We start from the raw sequence: 16,737 nt of genomic DNA, 5'->3' as shown, positions 1-16,737 counted from the left end.
CCTTTATTACGAGAACCTTAATCGGACAGTTCGATTCCAGTTTCGATCTGATTCAATAGTGTACGGTTCGTTTCAAACCGTCATGCCTACCTTTGCATGCTCTCCCTTTTTAGTTGTATATATTTAGGCATGTTTGTTTATAGGGTTAGGCTTTACGTACGCCACTCATTTCATTTTAATTTTTATTTTTAAATTCATCTATGCTACTCCGTAATAAAGTAAGTCGTTGGCAACACCTACCACTACTCCGAGTTGAGGCTACTGAAATGGACACCTACGAAGCTGTGGGCATGGAAACCTAATTTTGTTGTCTGGGGACATGTGCTGCATGTGGAACTGGATGATAACAACAACAACAACTATATATATATATATATATATATATATATATATATATATATATATAGGGTTGAGTTCAAATGAGGACAACAATATATAGAGGACTGTGAGGAAAAATAATGGGCACACAAGAATACATGTAAGTATCAGGTTTCGAACCCAGGATCTATTAATTAACAAATGTATGCACGCGACATACAAACTGTGGCACACGACTACATTCGGTCATGCACACAACATACAGGCTAATGGCACACACTACATCTGTCCTCACAGTCCTCTATAATATATTTGTCCTCATTTGAACGCAAGTGTATATATATATATATATATATATATATATATATATATATATATACCATGCATGGTCCATCTTGAATTGACATTTATAAGCATTTTCTTTCGTAAAAAAAAAAAAACCATTCTAATAGTTAATTTTAATTATTATATAAGTACAAATATAAAATAAAAATATAATAAAAATATTTTGTCAAAATATAACGCATAACAATTCAACAAAGAAAAGAAATAATTTAAAATTAAATTAGAAGTGACTTTCTTCATGCATATTTAGATACAAAATTATTCACCAAATTCTAATCTCATTTCTTCTGAAATTTTACTTTTAATTGTAAGTAAAACCAATATGTAAATTATAGAAACATAATAATCAATATAATTACGGAGTATAAAAATAATGAATTATATATATAAGGAGTGATCACATGTGGTCATGTTATTAGGTGTGGTCATATGGTCAATTATAGACCATTAGATTAGATAGATCTAATGAATCATATTAATCAATATTTTTTTCAGTATTTTCGCGCACATTCTACTACCCAGCAAACTGTAAGGGTAAACATGTCATGAAACACCGGAATAGGGAAAATCACATTGTTGTGTGTTTTATTACACTATTGGTGCATGTTGTCAACACTGTTGGTGTATTCTGGAACCCAACCGCTATAAATGGCCACTGTAATTACCATAACACGGGAATACATCATTGGTGTGTTTCACTGTGGTGTGTTTTATTACACTATTGGTGTATGTTGTCAACACTGTTGGTGTATTCTGGAACCCGCCCGCTATAAATGGTCACTGTAATTACCATAACACCCCCACTTACTAAAACGCGCGAAAATTCTCAGAATTACCATTGCCTTTAGATTAAACTGATTCAACGACACAGATACAACCACACGACCACACCTAATGACATGACCACATATGAGCGTTTATATATATATATATATATATATATATATATATATATATATATATATATATATATATATATATATATATGCCAAGGGCTAGCCCTATATATCGTATAATGCTATTAATATTATATATGTCGTCATTTTTAGCGCATAAGTTATTAGTAAAGTGGTAATTGTGATGTTTCTATTAACAATTATGTTAAATTTTATCATTAATATATTCATAGACCCTACTTAATTAAGGCTAATAATGAAATTTCACATCGTATTCATCTTTTGATGACGTAGCAATTATAATTTTATGTCACTATTGTTTGTTACACTGATGAATAAATATGTAGTTTGGGTATGTTTTAAGGAGAAAAAGATCAATGAGATGTGAAATTTCATTAGTAGCTTAGCCATGATTAACAAATGTTTTTGAAGACCAAAGGCAAATTTTGACATATTTATTAACGAATAGCCTAAAAGTGTCACCAATATCAAAAGTGTCATTTTACTTATTATTGTTTTTTATTACGTATAAATTATATATGTTCGTTATTGAAAAAAAAAAATTTAATAGTAAGCTAATTGTCTATTTAAGGTGGTGTTTGATTGGAAATTTTGACACCATACTATAAGTTTTGATATTCATTATCATGTTTATTTGTCTACTCTTGTTATCCTACTATTTTTTTGTTAAGCCATGAGGTGTCCTGAGTATGCCCTAACTGTAGAAGACACTTTTAAGCGTATATCATACTCACAGGGGCGGAGGCACATTGTTACTGCAAGGGGGCCTTGCCCCCCTCCCCCCAAAAAAATTAATAATACTAAATGGGGGAGCCGTGGAGGATTTATTAATTGGGCGTCTTGGGCCCTTCCCCCCCCCCCCCTCCCCCCCCTCTTTTCCCCAAAAAAATATTAATAGTGTATTATTAATTTTTTGCCCCCTTCACCAAAGTATCAATTGTTATGCCGTGGAATCGTGTCCATCTTGTAAGGTAGACACGGTTCTATATTCATAATTATAAAACTATATATTCATAATTTTTAATTTTTATATTCATAATTATTGAACTCTATATTCACAATTACAGAACTCTATGTTCATAATTACTGAATTATATGTTCATAATTATAAAGCTATATTTCATAATTTTTGAACTTCATATTCACAATTATTGAATCTATATATTCATAATTACAAAATTATATGTTCATAATTATGTTCACAACTATATGTTTATAATTTTTGAATTATATATTCATAATAATGAACAGTTTTACTATTGATTGCAATGCATTTTGTGTCATCTACTAAGTTGCTTATTCAAAATTTAAGAGATAGTGGATGTGATGAATTAGTTGCATGTGTGAAGTCTTTTTGTGAAACTGTCAACATAATTGTGCCGAATTTTGATACTCAATATATTGCAAGAAGATGCGGTCTAGGCATCAACAAGATGAATTAACAATTGAGCATCATTACAAATTTGATATTTTGAATGCCGTGATTAATTCTGAGTTACAAGAGTTGAGCAATAGGTTTGATGATAAAACAATGGAATTAATTATTCTAAGTTCATCGTTAGATCCAAAAGAGATCCGTATATCATTCAGAATTGATGACGTTTGCAAGTTGGTAGAAAAATTTTACCATCAAGTTATGAAGTTAATTATTCTCAGTTCATCACCATTCTCTCTCAAATTAATATTGGTCCTCCGCTCCAACGAATCCTGGTTCCGCCCCTGCATACTCAGACTAATTCTCATTCACACCGGATCGGCCCAATTAAGAGGCAAGTGATGGCTATATTGTTTTTCCATACGAGAGAGGGGTTCAAACTATTATTAGAATCAAATCATTTAGTGATTAAAAAATTCATTACCATTGATAGTACTAATTCTTGATTGTCGGTTGTATGTACTGTATAATATGTATGTGTATGAACAAGAAGATATAAATCAAAGCCTTTTTTTTTTATATTCATATTGCACTCTTTTTTAGAGAGAAGGGAGCTAGAGAAGCATAGCTTAGAGGGAGATCGAGTAAGAAGTGTGGAGAGTCCAAGAGCTAGTAGTGAGTGGAATCCTCTAAGTTAAAGAGCTAGAAGCCCTTTTATACGCATGGTGGCGGGTTTGACCCGTCACCCCCGACTTGGACTCGGGGACTGGGTTCCGAACCGCTTGACCATGACCTGACTATAAACGTGTTCATAGACGTACAAGTGGTCGGTGTCGGGATATATATCCTATCAACCATTTTGGGACTCATCCATCCTTAACTAACCAAAGATCAATGGTTCGATCATTTGAGAATAGAGTAGCCTTAAATCTCCAGGCCAGTTGTCCCACCTAAAAGAGGTGTCTACAATTCATCGAGGGGATTAGTCACTGTGTTCGACGGTGGAAACCCTAGGTATACAAAAAAAAAACTCATTACCATTTTACTCATTTACTTTTGAACAATATAATAAAAAATAAGGGAGAAAAAATGAAAAATAAAAATAAAAATGTCATTGTCCATGTATTAAATATGAAATTTTAATACACACACACACACCCATAACACACTTCCTAGGTTGGTTTACCCCCCTGTTGTCTTTTGCTTGTTCGATTCACAAGGCGGGCTTCACCCATAGCGCATCTTCGACTTTACCTCTCGTGGTCGATCTAGCTTTTGCTATCTAGGGTGACAAAACGGGCTTCACCTAGAGCACATATTAAGATAGCAGTTGCAAATTTTCCCATAAATCAAAATAAATGACAAAATAACATTTTCTTAGTTGAGCTCGTCAAATAGAATCTTCCTAGTACGTTTACCTCTCATGTGTAATTTGTTGACACTGCGTCTCTATACTTTTATAACTTGGGGAGTCCAATCTCTAATTTAGAGAGCCTAATTGCCCGAACTATAGCTTGAAGAACCCTAATTCCAAGGTGTTGGTGGTGGGAGTCAAACCCCCACATTGCCACTTGAATGGTAATGAAGAGAATATATCATTTTTGTATCTTTTATTATTTATGAATAGGGTGTTTGGACAATTAGTTGATAATTGATTATGTTAATTATTTTGACTAGTTGATATAATTAGTTGGTCATGAAAAGATGTTTAGTAAATTAATTTATTGTTTAAAATAAAAATGTAATAACTTGATATCAATAACATACTCATATAACTTTTTTATTGACAATAATAATCAAACAATTAAAGTTTATCAAACAAACCAAAATATAGCTAATAAGGCTTTTCTAGACACCTCCAATAAGTCTCAAATTTGTGAATTTTTATTATTTATTTTTTGGTGAGAGACAGTGAGACACCATACAATTAATCTTGCGAGAAAATTTGTGAGATTTTAGTCCATTGTAAAAATTATTTATTTTCATATTTTTATAAAAGTTTGCTAAAACGACCCTTCAACCCATACTATTGTCATCTTTGTACCAACGTATACGTCTTTTGCGATGTCACTATCATCAATTAAAATAATCGCTAAAGAAAAATAAAATAAGCAAAACTTCACACGCGATGAAATTATAAAAATTTTACGGAGTAGTATTTTACGGAGATTATTGGGGTGTGTGTACGGGACTGTAGCCGTATATGTGTATTGTATGTATATATGTACGCATGTTTGTCACGTGCCAACATTGTGTGTTGAAAATCGGTGCTTAAATTACCCACCACAATAAACTTTTTCCTCCATTGATGGCGATGGAATTCAAGCACCTATCCCTCCGGTCTCACTGTTTTTAGCAAATCTTGCATCTTTCCCACGCCTCTCCGCTTTCCCTTCTTCATGCCCACAATCAATAATCTTAGAATCAGTCGAAAGCTTCAGTCTTTGCCGGCGATTCTTGCCTTCGGCTGACACCCGGTTTCTTTGCTCCGGAGACCCAACATGTCCGGCAAGCACCTCTTATCGGACGTCAAGATCTCCGGCAGGGCGCCGGAGAAGTCCAATTTCGTGCAGACCTGCAATCTGTTGAGCCAGTTTCTTAAGGGGAGAGTTAGTATAAGAGATCTGAGTCATGGAATTGGTGTTGTCAATACAGAAGCTTCAGGTAAATTTCCCCCTTTTTCTTTTCTTCCCCCAATTGTTAGTTTCATAAATCTTTTGAATTCAGATCCTGTGTTATCAGTTCCATCTATATGTTGCTGGGTTGTTATTTTCTGGTTCTGTTAGTAATTTGTGGATGAATGAAGCTTTGGAGGGATAAAATAATCATTTTTTTCTGGCCTTTCAGTTCTTGGGTCTTCCAGTTTTAGTAGTTCTGTTAATAGTAATCATTTCATTTTTCTGGGCTTTTGATTTGGAAGTGCTTAAGTTTTTTATTGAATTCTTGAGTTTGTTCTAGAAATTTGATGAACAGAATTGCCTTGTTTTAGGAAAATTTGACATTTCTCATGGTACAACTATGGATTTCCTGACCAACATAGAAAAATCAACCCAGGACCAAGAAATGGCACCCATAGATCCTAATCCTCAGAACACTGTTAATGGTACTTCCAGAACAGTGGAGGAAGGCACTAATGCAGCAGCCAGTATTAGGTTGGTACCTTAATAAGCTTTCATGGTTGTTACTATGATGTTGGTTTTGTTGGTTTTGTGGGTGAGAATGTGTTTTGCATTTGGTTTGCAGCAAAGAAGCACCAAAAGAGGCTCCCAAGGCAGCCCAGCTGACCATATTCTATTCTGGGAAAGTTATGGTGTTTGATGAGTTTCCTGCTGATAAAGCCCGGGCGGTCATGCTGTTGGCCAGCAAAAGCAGCCCGCAGAGTGCTCGTGGCGTCTTCCAGACTGCCGGGGTGGATAAATTAGACCTACCGGCTGACGGTGCTGCTGTGGTTGCCACTTCCACCCCGGTGGATCCTCCTAAGCCGATGGCTAGTCCTCCTCCCCTGCCGCCACCGCCCGTGCCACCACCAACACAGCCAGCTGCAGCTGCACCTGCACCTGCACCTGGTGGGTCCGGTAATAGTCTTTTTGTCGAGTCATGGAGTAGTCGAAACCGTGATGGTATATTTTAAAGCATTGCAATGACTTGATGATTATGTGTTTCAGATTTGCCAATTGCAAGAAGATCGTCACTTCATCGATTCCTCGAGAAGAGGAAAGATAGGTACGATGCGTTCCATATCAACTAAAAGCTTTAATTAGTTCCTGATGAGACTACACGTATATATTATATGCTCAACACGTCCTTCACGTGTGTGGGCCGAATATTGTATGATTGGTCAAGCAACACGGGACTCTTATACTAAATTGAAAGATGCATTCCATTTCAACACTTCAATGAAGCTAGTGAGCGTTTGTATGATTGTTAACTCCATCCCGTTGTTTGGTGTTGTTTGTTTAGGGCGACTGCTAGAGCACCGTACCAAGTTCACAATAACCCATTGATTCCATCAAAGAGCGAAAGGCCATCTTCCAAGAACGAGGCTTCACCATCCAAGAACGAAGGATCGTCCTCCAAGAACGAGGCTTCATCTTCCAAGACTCGAGATCAAATCGATCTCAACTTCAAGCTATAGATCAGACATTCAGACGCCATTAGCTTCGTGCTTCTGTTGGGACTTTAGCTTGCCTCTATCCACTCTGCAGGCCTCCTAACGAACCCTTCGTTGGCTGACTTTTTCTCTAGTGGAATAGTGGATCACTATATTTATGCATACCTTTTATAGAATATTGATGATTTGTCTTACAGTTCAAACATGTTAATATCCTTAGATAAGAGATTTAACGTTGTTAATTTACCATCTATTATTATATATGTTATATATATTTCTTTTGCACTGTTTTTTTTTTTTTTTTTTTTTTTTTTTTTAAATCTTATGTAAGAAGCAAACCAAATAAATTTACATGAATCGAGGCCTCAAAACACTAATAATGTTAAAGAGTTAATTCCAAATCTTACTCCCTCAAATTTATTTTGTGATAGACTTGATAAGTTATTTTTTTTTCATGTGAATCCCTGTTAAAGTATCTACATCAATATTTAAGTTTGGGAAGAAAAATTAAGAGTAGAAAATGAAAGTATATATATAGTATTTTCCTATAATCTGTTGCCCTTGCATGTTTATCTCTATGGATGTGGCGAATCAATTAAAATTAATGCCATTAATTTCTTCGTGTCCCTTTCAGAGTTGTCATCTTAATTGTCACCAAGAATAAATTATCTTTTTAATCGGCACCAAGAATTTGACTTCAAACTCGACATATTTGTAACATATTTTACAATAAAAATAAAAACCAATTCCAATTATCTCTTTCTTGTCTCTTTCAATGTTATCTTCTTAATTGCCACAAAAAAAAAAAAAAAAAAAATCTCAAACTCCACATGTTTGTGAGAGTAACCATTTTTCCGACAAAAATAAAGACGTAGAAGAAAGCTCAATATATTAATGGAATCAAACCTACTATGATGTGATTCAATAACAAAAATGTATTTAAAAAAAATTGGAATAAGAGGTTGATAAAATTAGTTGGATATTTTTATTAGTTACTCAATATACAAGAATATTTTATTTTACAAAAAAGTATAATAAAAATCTTGAATAAGCTAGATGAAATTAGTTGGATAATTAACCCAACAGACAATAATATTTTATTTTGTGACAGAAATATTTGTTCTAACTTCTAGTAATAAAGAAGTCCAGTAGGTCTTTAAATATTTTGATAAAATGTAATTACACCCTTGAATTTCAAACAAGTTTTAAATAAATGATTGAATTGGGAAAAAGGTACAATTGACTTCAAGTTGAAGATCTTTATAGTAAATGAATTCAAAGTGTTACAATGAACATCTGCTATGAGATGCATGCAAATTATTAGGTGTCCAAGCCTCGTAAAATGCCGGACTGGGACGGATTTAATTATTGTTAATATTTTTTTAGTAAAATCTGTTAACGTGTACACAATTTTTTAAGTATGGTTTATCTTGTCCACACCTTCGACTACACAATTATTGTGTGAATTATGATTCACGTAGATATATTATATATGGACCATGAATGTAATATACATTTTTTTATATTAAAAGTACATTATTTGTGTACTGAATATACATTATTTGATAATATATATAAAAAATCATGTATTTTTAAATAATGTACTTTATGTATACAAATAATGTACTTTTAGTATATTAAAAATATACTTTTTATTTGTGATTCACACAAATATGTGGACCACGGTCCATGGAATAATGATTAATTTCGACTAATAACTCCAAATTTTCCTTGTGTCACACACAATTAAAAAAAAAAAAAAAAGTGCTCAAATTGAGGATGGGAATCCATTACAAAGAAATTCTAATTTGCAAGCCATACTCGATTGATCATTTCTAAACTGATGAAATTAGTTATTTGTTCACTTTGATAAATGATATATTGGTTGTTTTTAGGGAGAAGATAATTTGATTTGGGTTAAAATTAAAGCCCAATTTGGCTTACATTATATCATTAATATCATAGATTTATAGATTTATCTTAAACCAATTTGAAGTAATGTCAAACATGTTCAAGTTTATTTGGAGTATTACAGCTGGTTTGGTTCGCTGGAAAATATTTGAAGGGAAATGGAATTAAAATTTCATGGAAAATAAATTCTAGGAAAATTGATTCAATTGTTTGGTTGGTGGAAATGAAATTACTGGGAATATGAATTCCATTGTTTGGTTGGATTTAGAAAGATAAGGAATAATGAATATAAAGACCAATATGCCCTTAAAAAGATGAATGAATAAATAGGTGTCTATGTAATTAAGAAATTTTCATAAGGGTAAAATGGTACACTCATGTTATTTTTCTTCCCAATCTTTGTGGAAAACAAAATCCCACCTCTTTGCAAAGTATTCATTTTCCTCAACTTTGAGGAATCCATTTTCCATCCAACCAAACAACATAAATCAACATTTTCCTTCACTTTGAAGAAAACATTTTCCATGGAAAATGTTTTCCATCCAACCAAACACCCCCTTATAAAGTTAACTGTGTGAAGACCAATCTGAAACCAATGAGTTATTTTAAGAGAAAAATGTAATTTTAGTTCTTCAATTGTTATGTACTAACGATTTTAGTTCATAACTTTTTTATCGTTGTAATATATATTCTTAACTTTTCAAAAAAGTTGTAATTCTCCTAAAACAACAAAATTATTAAACTCTATTATAATTTTACTTAGTACATAATATTTTAGTACTTTTTAATGTTTCTTCTTTAATTATAATCTTGTTTAGTCTCGATATTTTATTTGTAAAATAAAAAACATGATTTTAACAAAGTCATGTATAGAAAATAGAAATAATGTGCCACAGCTGAAAAAAAAAAAATTAAGGAAGAATGTCGTCAAATCTCTATTTTGCAAATTAAATACTAAAACTAATAATGTTATAAAGAATAAAGATAATAAAATTTTAAAATATTTAAGTACTAAGTAAAATTTTAATAGAATTTAAAAATTGTGTTGCTCTAGGGGGTTATAAATGCAACTTTTTGAAGAATAAGGGGTGCGTATTGCTATAGTAAAAAAGTTAGGAACTAAAACCGCTAGCAATAAACAATTGAGGTACTAAAATTGCATTTTCCCTTATTTTAATTTTAAACATTATTTTCTTTAATTTTTGGTTAGTTTGTTTCATTAGGTTTTTTTTTTTAAATATATAAAAATAATCCTATAAGGTAAAAAATGGGATAAAATCTCATCCATTGATCTAGACAAAATTAACAGCTCATAATGAATACAATTTTTTTTTTTTTTTTAATGCGGTGAGCCGGTGACATTATGGTAATTTTGCGTAAGTTCAAAGTTTAAGATGCGTATGTTTAAAGCTTAAGATGCGTAAGTTTATAGCTTCATTAAAGTGCATGAGTTTATAGCTTAAGGTGCATAAGTTTATAACTTTAGGTGCCTAAGTTTAAAGCTTGAGGTGCTTAAGTTTAAAGTTTAAGGTGCATAAGTTTGTATTGCTTAAGGTGCATAAGTTGATAGCTTAAGTCGTATGTTTAAAGCTTAAGGCGTATCACTTTCTAGTTTAAGGTATATCGGTTTAATTCTTAAGGTGCATGACTTACAGATTCTAGGTGCATAAATTTCAAACATAAGGTGCATCAATTTACAGTTTAAGGTGCATGAATTTAACAATGCTGGAGTAAATTTGAGGGAGTACATCAGTACATGTATTAGAATTTAAACGGTCATGTACGATTTTAGTATATTGATTCATTAAGCAAATTTGAGAGGAAAGATCAATGTTTGAAACTCTGCATGCACAATCCTGACATTATGAGTTGGAGATTAAACTTTTTTGGGGAAGGAGAAGAATTCAAACTGTAATGTTGTTGTTGTTTTTTTTTTTTTTTTTTTTTTTTTAAAGGAAACTGTAATGTTTTGAAAAAGGAAAAAAAAAAAAAAATTCAAACTGAAATTTAATTGAAAGATTCTTGTTTCAGAACTGAATAGCCAATTGCAATGAAGGAGTAACTCGGCTACTACGTACGAGTGAACGACCAATTCCAGAACGGCAATTTGGTAATTTCGCTCTGACGGTAATTTGGGCAATTTGGTACTATCCTCCATTGTCCATTCCTCCTAGTAATATCCTTTCCTTTTTTATTTTTCATTTTTTTTCTTTTTTCTTTTCTTTCTTCTTCTAGGGCCTTCTTCTTCTCCCTTCCATTATTTCTCCAAACCCTACCCTGCTCTCCCCGGAAATTCATCTCCGATCATCGTTTGAACCGATCGGCGGTTGAGAAAATGCAGCATCAGAGGCTGAAGCAACAGCAGCAGCAAGCCTTGATGCAACAAGCTCTTCTCCAACAACAGCCCCTCTATCATCCTGGCCTCATAGCTGCTCCTCCGGTTAGATCTCTCTCAATTCTCGCTATCTCTCTCTCTCTCTCTCTCTTTTTTTCAGTGTATGAAAATCGTATTACTTTGAAATCATAGTAGAGTAGTTTGCTCGCCGATTGTTTTCCTTGTTTTGTTCTTCGTTTTCGTCACTATTCTAGGGTTTGATGCGTAGGCTACTGCATGATTATATGATTGTGTGTATGAGGTTTCAGCATGTATGTTTAGGATTGAGAGAAATAAGAGCTTTATTTGCTCTCAAAAAGCTCGTTCATTATTTTTTTTTTGGAAAACAAAAGCTCGTTCGTTATTAGATCAAAATTTTGGTCAGTTATTTGTCTTTTTTTTTTTTTTTTTAATATATATTTAAATTTAGTGTTTTATTTTTGTTTTTATGTGCATGGTAATTGAGCGCCTGGTTGCTTAATGCTTTGATCACTTCCTCTATGGAAATTAAACTTCTATTTAGTTTAAGTGTTCAGACAAGACAAATGTTTTTTCTTCCCAACGGGGTGAGCATGTGATGGTTGAGTGTCCTGCTTGTCTCCTTCGTTCATCTTTCATCTTTTTTCTTGCATGAGGGTAATGCATAATTGCAACTAGTCTCTTCTAGGTTGGTAGACAGTTATGAGCTACTAGTGGGTGTAATGCTGCGTGTTTCTATGTTGTTTTTCTCATAAATAGTGGAATGGTTTTTGTCAGTCAGTAGAAGCTGAAGGCTCCAATGCCAGTGACCCCAGTGTCTGTCATTCACTCTTCGAGTTTTTATTGGAAATTAATTATACACTGCATTGTCAATTTTCTGAGTTTATGCAATCCAAATAATGAAATTACAGCTATTATTGTGAGTTGTGACACTATTCTACTTCATTAAGAGTTCCTAAGAAGAATGTGCCAACTGCCTACTTTCCTTTTTAGTTTTATTAACAGCTACCAGCCAACCTGCTATTATTGGTACATTCTTAATTATCCAAGGAAATGGGTTAACAGTTTGAAGTGTATTGAGGTCATTTTGCCACATAGTACTTGGTTACTTTCTATGTTCAGTAGCATGACAATGAAAGGCAATTAGATATGATTTTACAGTATGGATTTTCCTTGCTAAAATGAGTGTAGAGATTGGATTTGAATTAATAGAGGGAGTAGGCTTCAATTGGGATACCTTGTTGATTCCTTTTTCTTTATTCCTGTTGCTGTCTTTTAAGCATTCTTCTTATACTCGAATCCATTAGGCAACAACTGGTTGGATTTTTATTTTTATTTTTTCACTTGCTATATCTCTTGGTGGTTTAAAAAAGCATATGTGCATGTAGAATAGGTTTTTAATTTATTATTTTTTCTTTTTTTACACATTTTCATTTTGCAGATTGAGCCTATTCCAAGTGGAAATCTGCCTCCTGGATTTGATCCAAGCACATGTCGTAGTGTGTGAGTGTTGGGACATTTTTTTTCTTGGTTTTCTTTCTTTTTGTTTTTTTTCTTTTTCTTTTTGTTTTGTTTTGTTTTGTTTTGTTTTTTTTTTTTTTTGTTTTTTGTTTTTTTTGTTTTTTTTTGTTTTTTTTTTCATGTTTGTTGGTTCATGTGTATGCAGCATGTAAGTCACAAGTTGTTAGAGATTACTTGTTTAATTTTGTGCTTGCTGAATCTTTGCAACATTAGGAATTTATAATGATCCAAGTCGGCAAGTCCTGTTTGTCTCAAACTAAACAAATCTCTGATTATTTCTGCTTTTTGAGGAAGTCTTTACTCATTTATGTGGCCTATTTTCTAATTCATTAGCTGGACGAGATTCTTATAAATATGGTTAATTTTTCCTTTTTAAAATCTTCTGATTTATTTTTGAGAAAATGCAGGTATGTTGGCAATATTCATCCCCAGGTGACTGAACCACTTCTGCAGGAAGTTTTCTCTAGTACTGGTTTGGTTGAAGGCTGTAAGCTTATACGAAAGGAAAAGGTACTTTATGATATTTGCAACTTTCCAGAATTTTGGAATTCGTTTTACTGATGAATGCAGTCTTTTCTTTTAGCTTCTGTAATTTTTCCTCGATCCTGATTTACTGAAATATTTCCTTTCTGTGCAGTCATCCTATGGTTTTGTTCATTATTATGATCGTAGATTTGCTACCTTGGCTATATTATCACTTAATGGAAGGCATCTGTAAGTAGAAACTAGACATTTCTGTTACAATACTCGCTTCTCTTTTTTTGGTGGTTCTTATACAGTTAATTGCAGATTTGGTCAACCTATTAAAGTGAACTGGGCATATGCCAGCAATCAGAGAGAGGATACTTCAAGTCTGTATTCATGAACTAGTATTATGTTGTTCACTTGATCATCTTCACAAACTCAGATTTAACTGGACCTTGTCCTCTTGCAGGTCATTTCAATATATTTGTCGGTGACCTAAGCCCTGAAGTTACTGATGCCATGTTATTTGCCTGCTTCTCGGTTTACTCTACTTGTTCGTAAGTGCCTCTTTGCATTCCACTCTTATTCCTTTCTGTTCAATATCAAACACCCTCCCAATTCACCCACTCCTAATTTGAAATTGGTAATCTGTTAGATGTTAATGTATGCAGCATTTAATTTAGTAAAATATGTAAAAATGGAATGATATGCCTTTATCACTTATATATGACTAGCTGATTATGACCTTTTATGCTGTTCTAGTGATGCAAGGGTCATGTGGGATCAGAAGACTGGGCGCTCTAGGGGTTTTGGATTTGTTTCTTTCCGAAACCAACAGGTACCTTTGTCTCTAGATACCGTGTTTAGCTCATGTATCTGAAGTGCTAGTCTAAATGTCTGTTTCTTCTCCAGGATGCTCAAAGTGCCATTAATGATGTAACAGGTATGGAAAATCCAAAGTTGTCTCCATAGTATCATATCTGCTTCTTGGCCTTGAAACAGAAATTGAGTACATTTAGTTCATAATAAATTTCAGATTGTATAGTTCTGTGAAAAGAATACTTGTTTGTTGAAGTAGGTGTGAATTCAATGAGTTTCTGGCTTGTTAAATTTGCTTCTACTCTTCAGGAAAATGGCTTGGCAGCAGACAGATACGTTGTAACTGGGCTGCGAAAGGTGCTAATTCCAATGATGATAAACAGAGTTCTGATGCAAGAAGTGTTGTGGAACTAACAAATGGTTCATCAGGTGCGCAATATTAACTGCAAATAGAAAAACTTAGGGTGTGTTTGGTTCAAACATTGGAATCGGAATGATAATGTGAATCAAATACTTGGAGTAATGGGTTTAATTAGAATGAGTCACTTTGTTTGGTAGTAAATAGGAATTGGAATCAAAATAAATAAATAAGTAAAATAAAAATAGATAAATATATAATACATATATACACACATACATGTGTATATATATTAAAATTCCATATTTAATGCTGCATGGACAATGACCTTTTTATTTTATTTTTCATTTTTTCTCCCTTATTTTTGATTCCATTGTTCAAAAGTAGATGAGTAAAAGGGTAATGAGTTTTGTAAATACTAAAGGATTTGAATCCAATAGTAGGATAACAAAAGTAGGTCAACAAACATGGTAATGGGTATCAAAACCCATAGTAGGGTGCAAAACTCCCCAACCAAATACCACCTTATATATGATTTAAAGGTTTTGAGCATAAATAAATTGAATCTTTGAAAGGCGTTCCTCTTGAATGAGGGAGTTGGATCCAGGTTATTGGAATGCTGAACTTGCCCTCTCCTTTAGATAGTTTTCTGTTGAATGAGTAATTTAACTTGAAGTGCCTAAAATTGAAGATGTTTAATGGGTTGCTCTTTTGCTTTTGCAGATGATGGTAAAGAAGCAACAAACAGTGAAGCCCCTGAGAATAACCCACAATACACCACCGTGTATGTGGGCAATCTTGCTCCTGAGGCATGCAACCTTTCTCTTGTTCTTTTAGTCGCAAACTTGTGCTTTCTATTTTCCTATAATCATCATGATTTCTTGGAGTTCCTTTACCCCTCTTCACCCCTTGTTTTTATTTATAAGAAACAGCACTTTGTGCTTTAGCACGTGTATCATATTGTTCTGATACTTCACCCTGGCTCATTCTCTCTCTGGGGTCCTCACAGCTTGCTACCCCAGCATGTAGCTTACTGCCTTTGTAAATATCTTACTCTTTATTTTATTTTATTTTATGTTGGAATCTCACTAGTACCCCTTCTCTGCAGGTAACACAACTTGACCTTCATCGCCACTTCCATACCCTTGGTGCAGGAGCGATTGAGGAGGTTCGTGTCCAGCGTGATAAAGGATTTGGTTTTGTAAGATACAGCACCCATGCTGAAGCTGCATTGGCTATTCAGATGGGAAATTCTCCATCACTTCTTTGTGGAAAACAAATTAAGGTTTGTCTTCATGATTCAAAGCAAATGCGTTTTCTAGTTGTTTCTCAGTCTAGGATTTGTAAAATTAGCCCATGTTTTCTTTCTTATTGCCAAGAAGGGGATTAGAACAACACACACTGCATATACTTTGTATAATGTTCAGTATGCTTGCTTCTTTCTTCCTAAGGAGTCTGGGTCTGTTCATTAAACTGTAACTTATTTCTTTTATTCAATACATTTAGTGCTCATGGGGCAACAAGCCAACGCCACCCGGAACAGCTTCAAACCCCCTGCCACCACCAGCACCTGCACCTCTCCCGGGCCTATCAGCAACTGATCTTTTGGCATACGAGAGGCAAATTGCCATGAGCAAGATGGGAGGCGTTCATGCCCTCATGCACCCTCAGGGTCAACATCCTATGAAGCAAGTGTCATTGGGTATGGGTGCTGCAGGAGCAAGCCAGGCTGCTGCCATATACGACGGTGGGTTCCAGAGTGTCGCTGCTGCACAGCAGCTCATGTACTATCAGTGAGATAGATGCAAGGAATTGGCGTTATCCTTAAATTGAGTCTCTGTTACTATATCTAGTTTTGTTTAATTATTCAAGTCTTTTTTTTTTCCTCTTTATTTGGAGAAGGTGTGCCTACTCATAGTGTGATTGCCACATGTATCAATACGTATGATGTATGTTTGTTCCAGTTTCTGCTTTTGTAGGTGTAATGGCTATCATTACTGAGAGAAGTTGCATTTGCTAGCTATTACTGCTTCACAAGTTTTGCTGAAACAGTCTAGTTATTTTAGATAATTTGCCTTGTGCATATCCTTTCAGATTTGGGAATTGAGAATTGGACTTAAGCCTTTTTCATGCACTGTTACTAGTTACTCTGTTTGTAGGTGAGAAGTGAAAGGCTATTCGTGCTTGAGACGAATGTTCATTTCAAATACTTTATCCATTCTCTAACCATCATGAATTTTGCAT

At 33.8% G+C, this 16,737-nt stretch overlaps 2 protein-coding genes across 4 annotated transcripts; both read left to right on the top strand.

Moving 5' to 3' along the window:
• Positions 1-5,240: 5,240 nt before the first annotated feature.
• Positions 5,241-7,354, top strand: LOC109192397 (protein TIFY 10a-like). Of its 3 annotated transcripts, none has more exons than XM_019343021.1 (5): positions 5,241-5,619; positions 5,945-6,107; positions 6,199-6,509; positions 6,612-6,678; positions 6,916-7,354. In XM_019343021.1, the coding sequence occupies exons 1-5, from the start codon at positions 5,457-5,459 to the stop codon at positions 7,088-7,090; spliced, it is 879 nt and encodes a 292-aa protein (XP_019198566.1). In that variant the 5' UTR covers positions 5,241-5,456; the 3' UTR covers positions 7,091-7,354. The 3 variants fall into 3 exon arrangements, with proteins under 3 accessions (XP_019198566.1, XP_019198565.1, XP_019198564.1); XM_019343020.1 differs by having other exon boundaries at positions 6,199-6,521; positions 6,621-6,678; XM_019343019.1 differs by having other exon boundaries at positions 6,199-6,530; positions 6,621-6,678.
• A 3,827-nt stretch (positions 7,355-11,181) lies between these two features.
• LOC109192396 (oligouridylate-binding protein 1B-like) lies at positions 11,182-16,623 on the top strand. Its single transcript, XM_019343018.1, has 12 exons — positions 11,182-11,417; positions 12,772-12,833; positions 13,259-13,361; positions 13,489-13,565; positions 13,641-13,702; positions 13,786-13,873; positions 14,079-14,154; positions 14,229-14,259; positions 14,445-14,564; positions 15,217-15,302; positions 15,602-15,778; positions 16,000-16,623. The coding sequence occupies exons 1-12, from the start codon at positions 11,313-11,315 to the stop codon at positions 16,288-16,290; spliced, it is 1,278 nt and encodes a 425-aa protein (XP_019198563.1). The 5' UTR covers positions 11,182-11,312; the 3' UTR covers positions 16,291-16,623.
• The last annotated feature ends 114 nt before the right edge of the window (positions 16,624-16,737 follow it).

This window comes from Ipomoea nil, unplaced genomic scaffold (genome assembly GCF_001879475.1).
Source record: "Ipomoea nil cultivar Tokyo-kokei standard unplaced genomic scaffold, Asagao_1.1 scaffold1770, whole genome shotgun sequence".
NCBI classification, from domain to species: Eukaryota; Viridiplantae; Streptophyta; class Magnoliopsida; order Solanales; family Convolvulaceae; genus Ipomoea; species Ipomoea nil.
Note: the sequence above shows the minus strand (reverse complement) of the source record. Positions and strands in the feature narration are given on the sequence as shown.

What these genes read in the sequence shown, in the direction of transcription:
- LOC109192397 (XM_019343019.1), top strand. Translation starts at nt 5,457, where the DNA reads ATGTCCGGCAAGCACCTCTTATCGGACGTCAAGATCTCCGGCAGGGCG. An exon ending in ACCTGCACCTGGTGGGTCCG is followed by an intron (nt 6,531 to 6,620) that starts GTAATAGTCTTT and finishes TATGTGTTTCAG; the next exon opens with ATTTGCCAATTGCAAGAAGA. An exon ending in CTCGAGAAGAGGAAAGATAG is followed by an intron (nt 6,679 to 6,915) that starts GTACGATGCGTT and finishes TTGTTTGTTTAG; the next exon opens with GGCGACTGCTAGAGCACCGT.
- LOC109192396 (XM_019343018.1), top strand. Translation starts at nt 11,313, where the DNA reads ATGCAGCATCAGAGGCTGAAGCAACAGCAGCAGCAAGCCTTGATGCAA. An exon ending in GCCTCATAGCTGCTCCTCCG is followed by an intron (nt 11,418 to 12,771) that starts GTTAGATCTCTC and finishes TTCATTTTGCAG; the next exon opens with ATTGAGCCTATTCCAAGTGG. An exon ending in TGCCATTAATGATGTAACAG is followed by an intron (nt 14,260 to 14,444) that starts GTATGGAAAATC and finishes TCTACTCTTCAG; the next exon opens with GAAAATGGCTTGGCAGCAGA.